Source organism: Chelonoidis abingdonii, chromosome 17, assembly GCF_003597395.2.
Source record: "Chelonoidis abingdonii isolate Lonesome George chromosome 17, CheloAbing_2.0, whole genome shotgun sequence".
Lineage (NCBI taxonomy): Eukaryota > Metazoa > Chordata > Testudines > Testudinidae > Chelonoidis > Chelonoidis abingdonii.
The window spans coordinates 35,084,072-35,103,237 of NC_133785.1; the positions used below are offsets into that span (position 1 = coordinate 35,084,072).

General features: G+C 41.9%; 1 protein-coding gene across 38 annotated transcripts in view; it reads left to right on the top strand.

The window, feature by feature from the left end:
• The window catches only part of MAGI1 (membrane associated guanylate kinase, WW and PDZ domain containing 1), a 526,245-nt gene that overhangs the window by 423,380 nt on the left and 83,699 nt on the right, over positions 1-19,166 (top strand). For 18 of the 38 annotated variants that reach the window (XM_032764470.2, XM_032764488.2, XM_032764506.2 and 15 more), the window contains exons 5-8: positions 6,362-6,572; positions 10,136-10,218; positions 13,212-13,250; positions 18,556-18,613. In XM_032764470.2, coding sequence (XP_032620361.1) covers positions 6,362-6,572; positions 10,136-10,218; positions 13,212-13,250; positions 18,556-18,613 — 391 coding nt within the window. The remainder of the gene's footprint in view (positions 1-6,361; positions 6,573-10,135; positions 10,219-13,211; positions 13,251-18,555; positions 18,614-19,166) is intronic. The other 20 variants (XM_032764478.2, XM_032764783.2, XM_032764566.2 and 17 more) reach the window with 4 other exon arrangements.

Genomic DNA, 19,166 nt, shown 5'->3' on the forward strand with positions numbered 1-19,166 from the left:
CAAAGATCAGCCACAGCTGGAGATGGTATACTGGTTGGGGTGGACCAGTGCACTGAGATGGTACAAAATCCTCTGTTTGACATGTCTGGCAGATGTGTCTTGCTCACATGTTCAGGGTCTAGCTGATCACCAGATTTAGGGTCAGGAAGGAATTTTGCCCCAAGTGAGATTGGCAGGGACTTTGGTTTTGTGCTGCCTTTCTCTGCAGGCAGGGCATGGATCACCTAGGCATATCTCACCTTAGCAATTCCCTCTAGTGCCAGCACCCCAGAATCTCCAGTCCTCTGCCTGTGGCACCCAAGAGTTTAGTCTCCCAAAGACTAAAATCCATTAATTTTACTGAAGTCACTGGGCTCAACATGAGTGTATTTGGGTGAAATTTGGTGGCTTGTGAAATGCAGGAGGTCAAACTACATGATCTAACAGTCCCTTGTGGCCTTAAACTGCATGAAACTCTGATGCTGCCCCTCTGGCCAAGAGAACCAGGAGCACTGTGTGAAAGCTGTCCCCTGCCAGAGGCTGACCACCCCGCTGCTCACTTCTGGCTGGCTCAGAGCAAGAGACTAAATGGCTCTGTCTAGATTCCACTGAGGTCAATGGGAACGAGCTCAAACCCTTAGGATTTAAACCTTTGCCCTGTATCTTGGTAGCCCAGAACTTTCAAGTAGCGTCCTTGTGATTTATATAGGGCTTCATACCTCTTCAGCCACTGTGCAAGTGTTAATTACTCCTCACAATGCTCCCGTGAGGCGTGGAAGCAGTGAACAGGGTTATTCCCATTTTCAAGCAGGAAGCTTGAAGCAGAGAGAAGTCAATTGCCTCATTTCAGAAATGGTTGCGCTTCACGTGCAGTGCAAGCGCTCACTGTCTCTGAAAATCAGGCCTGAAGTGATTGGCACAGGATTATGTAGCAGGTTGGTGAAAGAGCCAAGACTAGAACTCAGAAGCCCTCGGCTCACATTCCTCTGCTTAATCAACACCACCACCTAGTTTCTTTCCAAACTATGGGCAAGATTCTCAGTTGGTGTCAATTGTCCTAGAGCCTGTTATTTCAGAGGAGCTGTGCTGTTGATTTTCACCAGCAGAAGATCTGGCTCTAATGGCCAGATTTTCAAAGTTACTTAGGTGATGAAACATGTTCGTGGTGGGGTTTTCAAAAGCTGTGCACCTAACTCTGATTGGTGTTAGCACTTAGGGACCAGATTTTCAAAAGTATGTAAGTCCTTCTGCCAGTGCAGCACATTCTATTTACCACTGCAAGTTCCTTCCATATGTAGAAGCCTGATTGTCAGGTCTGCTGAAACATTTGCTCTTGCAGATAGATATCCATGGGAGGACGTATGAGATAGCAAGAGATAGTCACTGGAGAGATGCCTGTGACCATTCTTTCCTTGATCTTTGTTCAGCCTAATGTTGCATTTTAAAGCTGAGTCAGCACCCGCAGCATTACTGGAACAGGTCAGAAACAGAGAAGCCAACTAAGATCTTTACAGTTACTCTTGTTTCAGAAACACAGAAGTTAACTGAGGGTTTATAAATGCTCCTGCACTTTCTTTTCATTGTTTTCTTTTTATTTTTAAGAGCATCCAAAGAAAGTAGCTGTTAGTATAGTCAGAAATTGTAGCATTGACACATAGAACAGGAGGTTTTGCTAGTGTTTTCACTCTATCCGTGTTGTTGGATCGGGTCCTGATCCCACTCTCACCACTGCACATCATGAGTCACTTGGTTGAACTCACTGGAATTACACCTGTGTGAAAGGTGTTTCAGACCATCCTCCACTCCAGCCCATAGGCATTTCCTGTGCATTTGTACATAATTGTATTGAAATTGCCAGCTGTTATTCCCTTGTCCTCTGTCTATTTGTGGGCTTCTTGGAGCAGGGGCCATCCTTCTTAAGTGTTTGGAAAGCACATGTAGTGAGCACTAGAGCAAATGAACGGAAACAATAGTACTGGGGCAGACTACAGCCCTGGAAAGAGCAAGCCTTATGGAGGAGGATTCTTTGATCCACGCCCTCCTTGACCAAGAACCCCAAGACATGGCAGAAGTCTCCAGACATTCCTTTCCCTTAATTCTCTCTCCACTGAAGAGGCTTTCTCTTGGGCCTGGTTTGCATGAAATATTCTCCAAATCAACTATCTGCGACCATTAAACACAGGATTAATTAAAAACAGGGAAGAAAGCTCAGATTAACAAAACAAGTGATATTCACAATTAATTACTATTATTATTCATATTTCAGTAACATCTGGGAGCCCCAGTGATGCAGGGGCGCTGGAACAATTTTTAAAGAGGGGGTGCTGAGAGTCACTGAACACAGAACAAAAAGATCCCAAGGAGCTTACAATACGTCAGGCTTGGCATTTGACAGACTCGTCCGGCTAGGTACACAGGCTTCCTTGTAACGGACAGGAGTTCTATGGCCCGTGTTGTGTAGGGGATTAGACTAGATGCTCACAATGGTCCCTTCTGGTCAAAGGGCAGACCTACACTTAAAACACTGCATCGGTTCTGCTGCACGGCTATAGTGCGTCAGTGAAGATGCTCTATGCCGACGGGAGAGAGCTCTCGTATCAGCATAGTTAATCTGGCTGTAACTATGTTGATGGGGAAAATTTCTCCTGCTACACTGATGGTTGGGTCAGTGTACTTACATCACTCGGGGGCATGGATTTTTCACACACCTGAGTGACATAGTTATAGCAATGTAAGTCTGTAGTATAGACCAGATCTTAGAATCTACCTAATGGCTTTCTTCAGAAAAGCATCTGTTCTTTTTGATCTCCTTGGTGAACAACTTCTCAACCTGTTAGCCAGGCAGTATCTCAGAGGTGCATCCTCTTGTGTCTGTTTTTTTCCTTAGTTCTGTTGATTCTCTGAGTCTCTTTCCCAGCCCATTAAGTCCCTTTGATAGGCCTGGCTCCACCTTTTACCAGGCACCCCCTCTTCCTTACTCCTCCCAGGTGAAGTTCCTAGATATTTTTCAGGATTGTGTTCAGTTTGTTTGTTCCATCTTTGCTTCTTATCACCCCCAAAAGTTCATAGAACATAGAATATCGGGGGACCTCAAGAGGTCATCTAGTCCAGGGGTTCTCAGACTTCTGTACTGGTGACCCCTTTCACATACCAAGTCCCTGAGTGCAACCCTCCCCCCTTATACATTAAAAACACTCTTTTTTATATATATATTTAACACCATTATAAATGCTGGAGGCAAAGCGAGCTTTGGAGTAGAGGCTGACAGCTCGTGACCCCCCATGTAATAACCGCATGACCCCCTGAGGGGTCCCAACCCCCCAGTTTGAGAACCCCTGATCTATTCCAACCCTTTGCTCAAAGCAAGACTTATCCCCAAATGGTCCCCTCAAGGATTGAACTCATACCCCTGAGTTTAGTAGGCCAGTTCTCAAACCACTGAGCTATCCTTTTGAAGGTAAATCTTCCCTGCGGTTTGGAACCCTTATCCCAGCTCCAAACCCCGTTTGCAAAACTCCCTACTTTACAACTCCCACCCCATCCCACCCTCACAGGACCTGTGGTTGGGAAAAGGCCATTCTGATATCCAATTAATCTCCTTTCTAATGGGAACTGGCCCTGACAGTTTAACTATGAAACGAACACACTGTTTTGCCTTTTACGGAGACAGGAGAGAGATATTCACTATAATTCCCTCTGACTAGTGTTTTCTACTCTGCGAATTAATGAAAGATACAAATAACCTGTCATCGTGAGATCAGACTCCAGCCCCTTGTCTCCAGCAAATGAGCACAAAATCTGGATAGAAGAGCATTGGCCCACCCAGGTCAAAAGACTTTTTCATGCTTATTTCATGCCAGGGATAATTCTGCTAACCATATTAAAATTCTCCCTGTTCTGCAGAGAGTCTGTCTTAGACTTGTGTTTTCAAGCTTTGGCATGTTTACATGAATGATCTGGAGGGGGATGAATCATATTTTAGTTTCTTAATCTTGCCAAACTCTACTTTAAAATATTTGAAGGAGCTAATGCAGGAAGCAGACAGTGAGGGCGTTGAACTAATGTTGGTGATAGTTTTGTTTTCCTGGTTTAGAAAATATTATATCAGTGCCTTTCTTGTTCACAGAAACAGCAGGCAGGGGTCCACCAAGGCAAGGACTTGGGTTTTTAAGTGTCAGGTAGCTCTGGTTTTGGAAGACTGTTGTGGATTTCCACCTCCCTCCAAGAAGCAAAGCTCCCTTGCAGAGTTGTCCCTAGGGGACGGTGAATCGGGGCAACTGCTCCAGGCCCCGCATTTTGGGGGCCCCATGGGTTGGCGCGATTAGCCAGTGCTGTATGGATGACGGGTGAACCACTCACTGGAGGAGACTACCCCCAGCCCCGCCCCTTCCACCAGTGGGAGAGTGCGCCAAGCCCCAGGAAGGTGGGAGGCATGGTCCCAGCCCCCTGGAGCCCAGCAGTCCCACCGGAGTGGGGCCCAGGAGGGGGAGCATTGTTGTTGGGGCTGCGCCTGGCTATTTGGGGAGGCACTATCTCCACTAGCCTCCTCTACCCGCCCCTGGCATGGTTGGTCCCAGAAATGATGTCACTTCTGTCCTGGGCCTTGCATCCCCCTAGGGACAGCCCTGTTCCCCTTACTAAGCTATGTCGACACTTTGCAGCCTATAGCGGCACAGCTTCAGGGCTGCTGCTGCACCGCTGTAGCGCTTCAGTATAGACAGGTGGTTCTCACCCCACAGGCTGTTTGTGGGCCAATCAGCACACAGCTGCAGCCCATGTGACATCCTCAGGGTTATACAGGTAGTATATATATTGTTTCCATGCGGCCACATAACACACAGAGAGATGCATATGCAGCCTACTGTGATATAGATACTACAACAACAGGAGGGGTTCTCCTGTTACTGTAGTAAATCCAGCTTCCCGAGAGGCAGTAACTAGGTCAACAGTTGACCTAGTCCTGTCTACATGGGGACGTAGGTCAGCTTAACTTTGTCATTCAGGGGTGTGGATTTTTCACCCCCTGCCCCCCGAGCATGACATTGCTGGGTCCATCTACTTTTCTAGTGTAGACCAGTCCAAGACACAGCAGTGTTTATAACATCTCTAAACTAAGGTCTGGTTTACGCTGTAAAGTTATCTCAGTGTAGCTATGTCAGTCGGGGTGTGAAAAAACTTCTGCTGACCTAAGCTCCCAGTGGAGGTGCCAACAGAAGAGTTCCCTTGACATAGCTAGCTTAAGCCTGGTCTACACCTAAAATTTAGGCTGACCTAGCTGTATCACTCAGGACTGTTAAAATGTTTGCATCACTGTAGACACAGCTAAGATGACAGAGCAATTCTTCTGCTGGCCTAGCTACTACCTCTTGAGAGGGTAAATTTACTGCAGTGACAGTAGTCACTACAAGAAGTGTCTCCACTACAGAGGCGTAGCTGCAGCTGTACCACTCTATTACTTATGTGTAGACGTAGCCTTGCTCAGGGAGTTAGTGTTTGTACATTCACAGGAAAACCCCTTCTGTGGGTGCAGGCCAAGCCTACGCTACTGGGCTATGCCAACATGTATCTAGAGTCTCCGTCGTGTAATTAGGAGCAGAGATCCAGTTTGCGTGGAGCAGCGCCTAAGGATGTGAGGAGTTGCTGCAGAGACCATACACTGTTGCCATTTTGGAGGGCGGGTTAGGGTCTGCAAGGATCCAATAATCCCCTATTCCCTCCCTCCTCTGCCCCCCAAATATTGCAAGCAGAGATTTTTCCTCAAGAGAGAGGAGAACCATGCCACCGTCATTAGGAACTATACTATTGCTATAGATTTTACCTGGAAGGCACTTAGAGGCTCTGGAGATGAACAGCATTGTAAAACCCTATGGATAGGGGCAGAACAGAGTGTTGCAAGCTGCCACTTACGGCAGGATCTCACAACTTGATTATAAAACATTGAAATGAATTATTGTAATTGCTCAGTATGAAATTGTTTAATATGAAAGAACATCACCACATCATTGACTTTCTGTGGCGCTTGTGCTCCAAGGTATCTTAGGCAATTCTGAAACTCTCCCAATCAATCTTTCTGCTGAAAGGAAATCTTATTCTCTTTGACCTCAGTCCCATAAGCAGTTCTTTGTGGGTGGGCCCCTGCACCCTTTCAGAGCCCCGCTGAACTCAGTTACTTCAGCAGCTCCAGTTTGCAGGATTGGGGCTTCGGAGGGAATAGCTACAGGAAAACTCACTATCCGTCTCCCAAGTCCTGTGCTCTGAAAGGTAAGGTGAGTCTTTGGAACCAATACCAATGCAGGTATGGACACAAACAAATGAACAAGGAAGAAAAAGTGGTACAAATATTTGAGTGTGATTACCAATAATCCTTTTTGTGATTCTGCAGCAGATTCTGGGGACCAAGACGAGCACAATATACATAGTATAAGAGAAACAGCGCCACCTCCTGTGAATAATAGCATCACCGCCGTTCCCACCACGGACCCATCTCAGAAGCTCCCTCAATACCTACCTCCTTCTGCAGAGGAAAACCTAGGTCCTCTACCTGAAAACTGGGAGATGGCCTATACCGAGAATGGAGAAGTCTATTTTATAGAGTAAAGCTCATATTTTGTTGTCGTGTGTGTGTGTAATCTCTGTCTGTAAATGTACATACAAACCATGTGTATTTAATGTCTACAGTTGCTTTTAAGAACTAAAAGATCTTGACCAGTTGTAAGACATTGTTGCAATGCTCCTGCTTGGGCATTTCCTGAGTGGACCAAGCAGCCAAATCTTCCAGAGTTCAGAGGTATTGGAGATCCAATACATTTGCAGAGCAAGAGTAGTTTTTTACAAAAATATTTACAAGAGCCACAGGCAGTTAAAAATATTAGTTAGTTTTCTAGTTTGGGATGAAAGCTCCTAACTGAAAGGCATTAAGAACCCACTTTCAGAGCCTCCCTATGTACATCAGAATGGTCGGGGGAAAATTCCTCCAACCCCTTGCTCAGTCAGTAGCAGAGCCAGGGAGCTAACTTGGTTCACTGCTGTTCTCATTAAAGAGAAGGGTCCAAACTGGATGCTGACATGCTCCAGTGGGCTTGCATGGGGCATAACTCAGAGCAGAATTTGGCACACAGTATTTGGAAGAGCCAGGAAGACGTAGCGTTGTGGATGCTTTTTGCTTGACAGCTTTGTAGTGTCAGCCACTTTAAGGTGATCGTAACATTGTTTTTTTTCATATCATAAATAATAGACTCTAATTGTACTTAAAGAAACTTATTAAGACTTGAGCAGCTGCTAAAACAAGACCAGCTAATATGAGAGATTCCGCCGACAGAATTAGCTAGTCATCAGAAGAGTGCAAATAGTGTTTGTAGCCTGAAAACAAGAAGCTAAACAAATCTTTTATCTGTCTTTATGGGTATGGGGCAAGGAATTCGAATTTGGTTCTGAAGGTTAGTATACTGTAGTAATGGAAACTGAGGCCCTCTATCTACAGACCAAATACAGTGCATCCAGATACAAAGCTGGCTTTTCCTTTATATAGTACTTAGACCAGAACCTCCACTTTGACATGTTAAAAACCCCAACTATTTTCTATGGGTAAGATAACTGCCAAACTGACTTTGATTTAAAGGAGTTACGCTACATTATTTGCTGGTGGAGTGACTGTGATCCTCTAATGTCTAGAACTGAAGCGATCGTGTCCTTTGGGAGAGATTCTTAGGAGGTCACGCCACTGGCAGGAGCAGACTGGCAGGCACTTCAAAATGGCATCCTCTGTGCAGCATGGCCTCGCATACACTGTGTGTGCAAGATTATGCTAATGGGGTGAGGTCATGCCTCTGGGATAGGCCCAGGTCATTCCCAGAAGTACCAGAATGCCCAGTATTCTGAGGATATAGCAAGAATCATTCTATTTGTTTCATTTTGAACCGAGACACGTTCATTATACTAAACGTGGTGCTCTGGCCTCAGTTGTATCTGAATGGTGATTTTGTGCTACTACCGTCATTCTTTGAAACACTTTTTGGAGGCAGAGTGATTTATTACATGTTTATGCAGTCTTCTAATGAGTGAACGCCCTGAATTTCCAAATGGTCTTTAAAAACTTCTTAGATCTTTTTTGACAAAAACCAGGTAGGAGAAGGATGTTTCTGTTATTAAAATCATGTAAGTGTCCACTGTAACTTACTTCTGGATCTGTCCTTACTCCTATGTGCGTACTTGATTCTTTAATGCTGTTGCAAGTTATGCCATAAAGCAGGGAGAGGAGAGAGGATGGGTGTGATTCAGCTCATAACAAATAATAATGATCTCAGCTATTGCCTGCAGTTCAACTGAGTTTCAGCGTAACTTTAGAAAAAGAAAACAAATCCCGCCCAATGATTTTGTACATCTTGCTGGATAGAGGGTCAGGAGCAGAAATTCCATGTGAAAGGGCTGCTTTTATAATATGCCCTATCCAAACAAAACCAGGGAACATTGCAAATAGCACAAAAGTTTGTTCTCATCAGTTTATCCGATGGAGGAGGATTAGATAAATGTTGTATGCTTAAGCTAATGAGCTTTTGGCAGGGTTTCTCAAACAAGGGTCGCCACTTGTGTAGGTAAAGCCCCTGGCGGGCCGGGCCGGTGTGTTGACCTGCCCCATCTGCAGGTCCAGCTGATCGTGGCTCCCACTGGCAGCGGATTGCTGCAAGCTGCTGGAAGCTCCCATTGGCCCAGAGCAATGATCCATGACCAGTGGGAGCTGCGATGGGCCGGACCTGCGGATGGGGCAGGTCAACACACCGGCCCGGCCCACCAGGGGCTTTCCCTACACAAGCAGCGACCCCTGTTTGAGAAACCCTAGCTTATGGAATTCTCCTGTCATTGGGAGTGACCTACCAGACTGACACTTGCTAAAAATATGCAAATACTATACCCATCCATATCACCACTGTTTTCCCTAGCAAACCACAAACTTATTATCCATTGGAGGAGCCCCTCTGCTTTATTATTGATGATTTGCCTTGCTTTGCTAGAGTTCAATTTACTAGTCTGAGAAACCCAAACCACGACCAATGAATTCATCAGAAACTCTCTGAAATGCACAAACTCTCTGAATGTGTTCCTTCTGCATTGGGAAGGCTGCTAATGAAATGGATGAAACCAAAGACCTTCTACTACAGCACTCAGACACAAGAATAAGTCAGACATGGAGTCATGATGGTTGGCTGTTAGTCCTGAAAGGAGCATGGTCCTCATTACATTATTTCTTAGTTCACAAGAGGTGTTGTGAGGGCTAGTTAAAGTTTGTTAAACTTCTTTGAGAACCTTGAATGTGGAGTGATCAGTTTTGATATGACATTAGAAGTAAGAACCATTAAGCAGAGCCAAAGGCTAAGCTAGACAAATTTCAGTTTTAGAAGAGACTAGTCTCTCCAGGTTAGATATTATGCAGAAGAATGCATCAAGCACCAGGACTAGTTTATAGATTTAAGAGATTATATTACCCCTTGTTCTAAGACACAAATGAAAATTAGGAGAAAAGAATCCCTACAAAATATATTTAAAGAGGACATACACACAGTCTTCATCCTTGGGACCGAAGTCAGGAGCAGGTCCATGGACTCATGAATAGAAAGAGTTGGAAGTTGCGCTGGTCACGATTTCCATCACAGATTTTGATAGAAAAGTTTTTCCTGTTAATAGGAACATTTTCATTGGAAATATCCGTTCTGATTGATGTTTTCTGTCAAAACCCAATAAATTTCAAAGAAAAATGTCGATGAAAATAAAAAAAAAAGTTGAAAATTGCCTGAGGAAATAACTCATTTCCCAGCCAGCTCTCATTGATAGATGAGTCCATGAGTTAGCCTCCACCTTAAAATGTGATCCAGAGTGTAAATGAAAGTTTGCCCGTCTCTGCTATAGTTACTCCTGTGGCCTTACACATGAATTTCTGACTTCTAGTGGTGACTATTTTTAAAATCTCAGATATTTTTTTCTGTCAATGCTGAAAGTCTCCTGACTTGCTGGCTTGTTTTATAAAACATAACGTTGTTATATTTCTTCTGAAATAAAAATATGCTTTCAGCTCAGTTGAATAATAGGGGGCACATGTTTTTCTGTCACTGGTACTTTAGCTCAGTTTATTAACAAAGGTCATATTTCCATTTCTGGTTTGCAGCCATAATACTAAAACAACATCTTGGCTAGACCCACGGTGCCTGAACAAACAGCAGAAGCCACTAGAAGAATGTGAAGATGATGGTAAGGGACTGAAAATAGTGAACTAAAACTTAGTGTGTTTGCTCTAATTTAGGTAAATAGATTTTTTCCCCAAAAAACAATACTGTGATTGCAAAATGTAAAATAAAGAACAAGGAATGCACAGAGATAACCAGTATGAACACACACGTAAGGTGAATCATCATGATTTTCAAATGATCTCGAGTCAAAGAATCGCAGAAGTACTAGAACTAGAAGGCATCCATTTTTGCACAAAAGGATTTGAATGTTCATTGTTGCAGAATGAGACCAAGATTCTTTGAATGCATGTGCTAGCTAGCACTCCTGTGCAGGCACAGAGTAAATGATACTCTGCATGGCCCATTGCCTTATGCTGTGGTTAGTATGTTTTAAGTGGCTCCAAAGGACATTATTTCTCATTTGGGTAGAATTAAAAGGTTAATGTATTGCTTCACTTTTGAATGTTACATTCTGATTGTTTAGTTAGCACTATCATTGCTAAAGAGAAATTATATTTGAAATCATGGATTTTTATCACTTAATTTGAACCAATATCGTTTTGCATTCCTTGAGATGTTGAAAATGCAAGCCAGTTTGAAGGCACGTAAATAAATCAAGCATCCCAATATGTGACTGGAAGAGGCGGTATTTCAGTTAAGTTTACCTTTAAAACTTGCAAAAATAATAAAGGCCAGTAAAACGTTTGTGAAAATATACATACAAATTTTGGTCCCTTGACCTTTAACACATACACAAAAAAACAAAACAGGAAAACAATGGCATTTTAACTGGCACAGTGCTAGCCATGAGCATTTTGGAGTATCTGCATTATTATCCTAAAGTTAATTTGGAGATTATGATCAATCACCTTCTCGCTCAAGCTATTTGTGAGTCAGGCTCCTATGTTTTAGGCGTATTACCTTACTTAGGAAGGGAATGGACCTGATTGTTTCAGAAGTCACCTCTAAAGTTGCTGTTACAATCTTGTAAATTGTTGACCTCCATTTTTTTCACATCTGAGTTTTTTTCACATGTAATGCCTGGATTTGTACACGTAGCTAATGGACTTGAATGCTCGCAAAATACAAGATGTCTTATGATTGCACAAATTTTAGACAAGACACTATGCATTCAGTTTTTAGAGGCCTGCTTGAGAGCCCTTTGAAATTTTGGCCTCTTCTGTCCGAGACTAGATCTTGCAAAGTTTGTAGGACTCCAGGCACAGAGATCCTTCATCCCGGGTTCATCCTTTTGCAGGACTAGGGTCTAAAAATAGATACATCACTGGGACCTCGGAGACACAATTTAAAATAGAACATAAACGGCAGCCTAAGCTTTCTCCTGACTGAGGCTAGAGTTTTCCCTGAATCACATCCTCTGTCCTAACTCCCTCTTCAGAGCGCGGTTCCAACTCCTATTTATAATCTGGTTGAAGTTAACAAGATGCACCTGCCACTGTGAGTCAGCAGGAAACACCTTGCACTTTCATACAGGGTCAGGAAACAAGAATCAGGATGACTTACCAAAGGATCCCCTACATTCTGGTACCACATGCCAGAGTCTGCCGTTCTCTTATATCCTCATTCCTTTCAATTAAAAAATAGGTATCTGAACAGCTTGTGTAATTGGGACAGTTAATTTATAACTGTGTAATCTTTTTGTAAAAAGTAACTGTGTCTTTGTTTAGCAGCTCCTTACTTTCAGCTCATTTTATCGTTTCTGCCTCTATTTGCTGATGAATTATTATTTTTCTGACAGCAAGTAGTAAAACTCATTATGTCCCAGGTGCATTTAGTGCACCACGCACTTCTACTTCGCTGTTCTAGTCTTTCTTTATAGTTCAGTAAAATAACATTGCAAATCCCAAATGATAGTCTGATCCAGCCAGAGTGGACAGAAGATTACTCATGTGAGTAGCTCCACTGAAGGCTCTGGGGCCACTCCCAGGAGTAAAGTTGCATGTCTGTTTTCAGACTTGGTCACATCATGTGTACAGTGGATGAAGTAAATACTTTGAGTGTTATACATCTTTTCAAACTTGTTTTGAATTTTAGTTGTGTTGTATTCTTTCCATGGCAGGGTACAGATCCCTGAAAATTTTCTATTGTTTCTCATATGAAGAAAATGCTTATTAGCATTTTACACACAAATGTCTAACCAATTTTTATGGCCTACTATAATACAAACAGTTCATGGGTAAATTAGAGCACATAAAGTATTTCTTCAGTGTCATAGTTATCAACAGCAATTTAATGGTATTGTATCTCTTATGTCTCATTTATTAACATAGCAAATACTTTTCTGTTATGTCCCAGCTTGTTTTACCATCTGCATTCTAGTTGTGTCATCAACTTTCATTTTCTGACTGCAGTATTATTCATAAGCTAAGCAATACCTTAATCATCTGTCATTGTTAACTGATGAAAATGAGGTCTCTTCGAGGCTAATGCAGCTCCATCTGGTGTCAAGATCTTTACTGTGCATCTGTTTTGCAGGATTGGAGCCTTAAGCCCTATCTGAGCAAGGCACTTAAACACATGCTTAACTTAAGTGCATAAGGTAGTCCCAGTTAAGTCAGTAGAGCTACCTATGTATTCCATTTAGATGTTTATTTAAATACCTCACTGAACTGGGTTCTAAGTGACATCCTATTAAAGGGCAAAGAGTTTCTCTCAGATCTGCACTCAGCTTTGGTCTCCTGATAAATATATAGCCATATGCATCTGAGAGGAGTGTTTTGCCATAAAAATGATGATCGTGCAAATTTGTCTAATCAAATGTTGGCATGAATGTAGCTGATCCACAATTATTTTAACAGTGCAAGAACCTGTTCTTTCATGACCCACATCAAGATCCATAAATACTCTGATCACTGAGATGTGATAAACTGAGAGTTTGGTCTGTGCAAAATTGGTGTTGGTTCTTCTGTTTACTATAGCAATATCTTGCTTGGTGCTGGTATCTGAAATTTTCTTTTAATTTTTTCTGTCTCATTTACTGCTCTTCCCTTGGAGAAGAAGGGGTACACACGGAGGAACTGGACAGTGAACTAGGTAAATCATCCATCTCTCATTTTGCTGTATGACTGACTGTACCATTGTTAGCCTTTCATTGCTTGACCTCTCCTCTGTGTCATTTTGCATTTTTCAAGTTTTTAATTTCAACAAGGCCTAATTCAGTAACAAAATGTATCAGGATTTTTGGCACTGAAAATAGATTTTTTCCCCCCATTATATGGAATCTTAAGGCATAGTTCTTATGGTATTGGATCCCAAAGAAGAGAAACGAAGTAAGGCCTCAGTCTTGCAAAGTCTTGAGAACATGTTTACCCTTATGCCCATTGGGTTTTAATTTTCACCCTGATGAAGTCAATGGAATTTTGCCATTGACTTCAGTGGGGCCCGGATTTCAGCCCGTGAGTAGGTCCATTTACTTCCAAGTTATGTGAAGGGTGAGCACATATATAAGACTTTTCAGGATTAGTACCCAGCTTTCCAGATTAGAGAGGCTAAGTGAAATTTGGAAAACTGGTTAAAAATATCCCACAGAATGTTTTTGCTAGATTTGTCAGTGAAACAGCAGAAATTTTGCCCCAGGAGTTGATGTTATAAATCAAGAATAAATTGATTTTAGATGGTGAGGTCTAGTGATAGTTTCTAAGTGTTTATGAAGAATGCAATCATAATATCTAATCTCGTTTAGCATTAGTTAGTTCAGTCTGTAATTCTAGTGCAGAGAACTATTAGACCGTTATTTCTGCTCCACATTCTAGTCCATTTTGAGAGCCGAAAGGGATGAGTATGTTATATGTGACTGACTGTATTTTCCTTAGGTCGTTCATTGCTTTAAAGAAATTTATAGCTTTGTATGGTAGCTGATTATATTACAGTGGAATTAATCTCTGGTTTCCGTAATTACTTGAAAGTGTAGACTACGTCCTACTTCTGTGTGATTGATATGCCAGAAGCCATCAATAAATATTGACTGCTTTTTAAAATGCTATGCAAGAAGCTGCCCTTGGGGTTAGTGCGGCTGGAATAATGTTTAGAACCTAACTCCTTTTAGTGCAACGTTTGGAAAGAGATTACATAAAGGAATAATTTATCAATTCCTGTAGCAGGTGTTGGCACAACTCACAGTGCTAAAGTTTCCATTGCGATGGCTGGTGATCTTTCACAGACTAAAATAACATCAAGAATAAGTACATGAAGACAGCTGAATCGAAATGTATTTTTAATTAAAATGTCTCAAAAACAGTAAAGATGAAGTAATAATAGTATAAAATAACAAGATTATGGGTAACAACTAAACTTAAATGTTTACTCCTTGCATTACCCTTCAGCACAGAGGCTAACTTCAGGGGAAGGATGGACGGAGGTAGTAGATTCAGGGAAGACCATTGGTTGATAACCATGACCCTGATCCTGCACCAACTCACACATGTGCTTTACTTTACTAACATGAGTAGTTTGGTGTCCATGGGACTCCTCACAGTAGTATAGACGAGTGTTTGTAAAATCCGGGTCCATATAAATACTACAGGGGTTTACAAGCATTTATATGTCAGGAAAGAAGTTTAACATTTGCAGTGGTTCAGTCAGTGCCAGCAAGGTCAGTGAAGTATTGTCAAAAAATATCAACAAAATCTCCAGTACAATAGGAACACTAGTGATTAATATAAATTGATTTGTGCCAGAGATCAACGCACCTAGTTTAACTAAAGTTTAACATTTGTTTTCTAAATGTGAGAAAATTAAATAGAAATCAACTTGAAACTTTCACAATATTTTGTATTTCTCTTATATTTTCTAAAGAAACTGATTTAATAGGTAGTAATATGACCTCTGTTTTAACAGAACAGTGCTATTTTAGGATAGAAATTAAACACTTAGGGAAAGATTTAACACTGTTACACATGGGCAACTCCTACTAGTCTTGTCTACACTAGGAACACTGAGACCTGTAATTCACTTCTGTGCAGCTCAACCAGTAGTAACAATATCGGAGACTGCAGAATAAATTGCAGGCTGGTAAAAATCTCTGAGCTCGACCTCCAAAATGGCTATGATCAGTCAAGCTCTGGTGAATTTCAGAACTTAGTTTTCTAGTGTAGGTCCATTGGCATTTATGAGTTATGACTCATAAAGGATGAAATGCTCCAGCAAAAAGTCTCAGGGCTAGAGTCTTACATGGGTGTAGAGGGGCAAGGAAACTCAGTCTGGGCTGGTGGTTTTCCTGATTTTCAGGGATTTATCACTCTTGTAGGTTGGAACACTGACCAACAGACTCTCACTTAGGAACGAGTTTTGACACCATGCTTAAAAATATAAGTTGGGCACTTAAAGCCAAATGAATAGGTTGTTGCTCTTATTCTGAATTAATATTAGATTATAATCCTCCATGGGGGTCCACATGAGTGTGCCCTCATAGAACCATATGGGACTGCAGGAATGGGGATTCCTTTCCTGGATCAAAGCTATATTCTATGATCTAATTTCTCTGACTCGTCCTGAAGGGGGTGGGGGGCATTTAAAACAGCCCAGATATTGGACTTTGCAAAGTGGGTGCTACTAATGCAGAGTAACTTCTTGCTTTAGAGCATTTCAAAAGACTTTTTATTAGATTGCTGGATGTGGATCTACATAATAGACTACTTATGGCTCCAAAGCATCAGTTCTTATCTTGTTGGTTTTCAACATATGTAGAAATGTGTTTTGTTAAATTTAAAACTGCTTAAAGAAGTATTTATCCAATAGCCTGGAATGTCAGTGGAGTAATTCCAAGGTCCTTGTTTTGTGACCTTCCGTAAATGTTCTTTTCTTTTACAGAAAATAAAAATGAAATGTTAATACTAAAAACATTTAAAATAAAGATAAGGCAATGACACTGGCCAAAAACAATAGCATGAGATTTGAAAATAAAATAAACATTATCTAAGGTTGTGACACACAAAGCGTAGCCAACAAACATCACTCTCCAACTTTAACTCTTGTTTTGATGCTCTGCTTCCGTCTCTCATTCCAACCTGGCCTTCACAGCCCTCTGCTTCCACAATGGAATAAATTAAGAATGAAATCTCAGCCAATACTTTTGACTCTTTTGATTTTTCTCTGTGTTAGATCTTTAATTGTTTGAAACTTTTTGACTAAATCCCACTCTTTCCATCATTCAGATCGATGGGAGTTTCAACTGAGTAAAGACTTCCAGGATTTGGCCTTTAGTTTTGCGCTTCCATTTTAATATTGACATTACTTTTGTGCTTTGTAGAGGAATGTTCAAACCCATTCATTTGGTAGGCATGCAGTCTTCTGAGCAGATCTCTTTTGCAAAGTGGTTTCATACCCAAAAGTTAGCACTGGCTTGCATTTGGTTGCTTATGTCTCAAGGAATCCAAAGATGCTTAAACCTGATAAGTGTAAAAATAAAGAATGGGGGAAAACATGGCTTTTATTTGCAAACAAGGGACTTATGGAGCAAAACTCACAAAATTAATTTCTTCTGATGTTCAGCCAATTCTGAATGCAAACATAAACTCTGAGTAATTACCCCATATGTGTTTGTATGGCTTCTCTTTATTTTCAGTCTGAAATTATTTGTGCCTTTATGGCAGTGTAGCTGATATCAGTAAATACTGAACAGTACAGTTACATTATTCTGATTAATGGGCCACTGCTTGATTGCATTGGCTACGCAACTGATACCATTAATAAAAATAAATCTTTGCATTCCATAATGAATAAACACAGATTATTTCCCATTGGTCATGTCAACTTGGCAATAAGCGCTGCTTTTATGAGGAATTCTTTCTCACTGGGGTATTTTAATAGTCTTCATATGCATGCTTATTATATGGTGACGGTTCTTTCTTTAAAGTAACTTGTGTAGTACCCAGGGGTGGCCTTACCATGAGGAGAACTGAGGTGGCCACCTCAGGTGCCAGACTGTGGGTGGGGCGCCACTAGGACCCAGAGTGTAGAAAATTGTGTCTGTTGCTGGTGCATACGTATTCTCTCTGCTCCAGATGCACAGAGATGGTGGAGTGCTGTGCTCGAGGAAGTCAGGGGCCCAGGAGGGGGAGCACTGTTGTCAGGGCCGCACTTGACTATTTGGGGAGGCACCACCTCCACTAGCATCCTCTACCCGCCCCTCGTGTGGTCGATCCCTTTCAAAGTTTTGGCCCAAGCGAGGGGAATGGGGTCGTCATTTGAGCTCCCTGCCTCAGGTGCTAAAATGTTGTGGGCCAGCCCTTGTAGTGCCTCAGGACCTAAAGCCATTGGGAACTTTGTTTGATTCAGTGCGAGTAGGATCAGGCCCTTGAATAATACACAGAGTTCAAATACTCACTACTATGCTGAAGTGATCATAGAATCATAGGACTGAAAGGGACCTCGAGAGGTCATCTAGTCCAGTCCCCTGCATTTATGGCAGGACTAAGTATTATCTAAACCATCCCTGACAGGTGTTAAGAGGTATTTAAGAGCAGGTTAGACAATGATGGAGATTCTACAATCTCCCTAGGCAATTTATTCCAGTGCTTAACCACCCTGACAGGAAGTTTTTCCTAACGTCCAACCTAAACCTCCATTGCTGCAGTTTAAGCCCATTGCTGCTTGTCCTATCGTCAGAGGTTAAGATGTTCACTGATTGTGGGTAAAGAAGTACCATATGCCTCCAGTCTAGAAGATCTGCAGGCACAAAGTGGGAATAGAGTTCCAAATGCTAATTTCATCTTCAGATCTGTTTTTAGTAATTGTTCTAATTAAAAAAAGAAAATGATGTTACATGTGATTATGGCATTAAATTCTTTTATATTAAGTGTTCTACACTGAAGTACATTTGTTTTTGCATAGCATCTGGCATAATGGGCCCCAGGTCCTGAGGGGGACATTTGGGTGCTAACATAGAAATCATGGTAAATGCTGAAATGTATTTAAGCACGGTTACTGCAAATACTTAGCAGAGGAATAAAAAAAGTGTACTTTCCCAAACCAAAACAGCTAGAGAGAGGCACCTCCTAGAGACTCTTAGACAAAGAGTGCATGATTGTTCATTAAACCCAGGAATCTAAATATTAAAATGCAACAAAAAATTGACCTGCTAAAACTATAGGCAATGAGCAGAGGTGACTGCTTTCCACAGGTTTGTTAACCCCGCTCCTGGTAAGGCAACAGTAATATTTGTGCTCATTAGACTATGTACTGGTACGGAAATGATTGCTGTGGTGATTCTCTTTCCTGATAGTTATTCTGTAAGTGGGAATATGAGCTGATGTGGAATTCTGTAAGCCAAGTGAAACAGCGATGCCTGTCTGAAAACTATATCTTTAAGGCATTCATATACCTTTTCTCCCGCCCCCAGAATTGCCTGCTGGTTGGGAAAAGATTGAAGATCCTGTATATGGAGTCTACTATGTAGAGTAAGTGCTGCTTGACGTTTCTGTTTTCAGTGTCAAATAGATAAGAACTTTTTCCAGCTGAATTTGCTTTATCTTTGTATCATTCATTGGAACTGAATGACTCACAGCTGGGGGTAGTGGTATTTGCCTCCACCACCACCACCACCAAAAAAGCGATACGAATAAGCTAAGAATGCTAGTCACGCGTGATGTAAGACAGTCACCCACCCTGATTGCTTTGTTTGTAGCTTGCAGTACTATCAGAATGCACACGCAACCGAAAGACTCGTACTTCTCCAGATGCTGGAAGTGAAGCGTTAATATTCTTGGTCTCAGGAAGGAAGGCACATCATACGTTGCTCTTCTGCACCTCCTGGTGGCTGGCCGTGGCTCAGCATTACAGGATGTGACCTAAACAAGAGTGCTGTACGCTTAGGGCTTGCCGACATGAGCATTTAGTTTGTGGCAAGCTATCCACCGCATGCCTCCCTGCTTCGGATTAACAATCCATTTTACCCTGCTGACGTGGATTAACAGTTGGCTATTGAACTTTGATTTAGTCCTCTTTGAAACG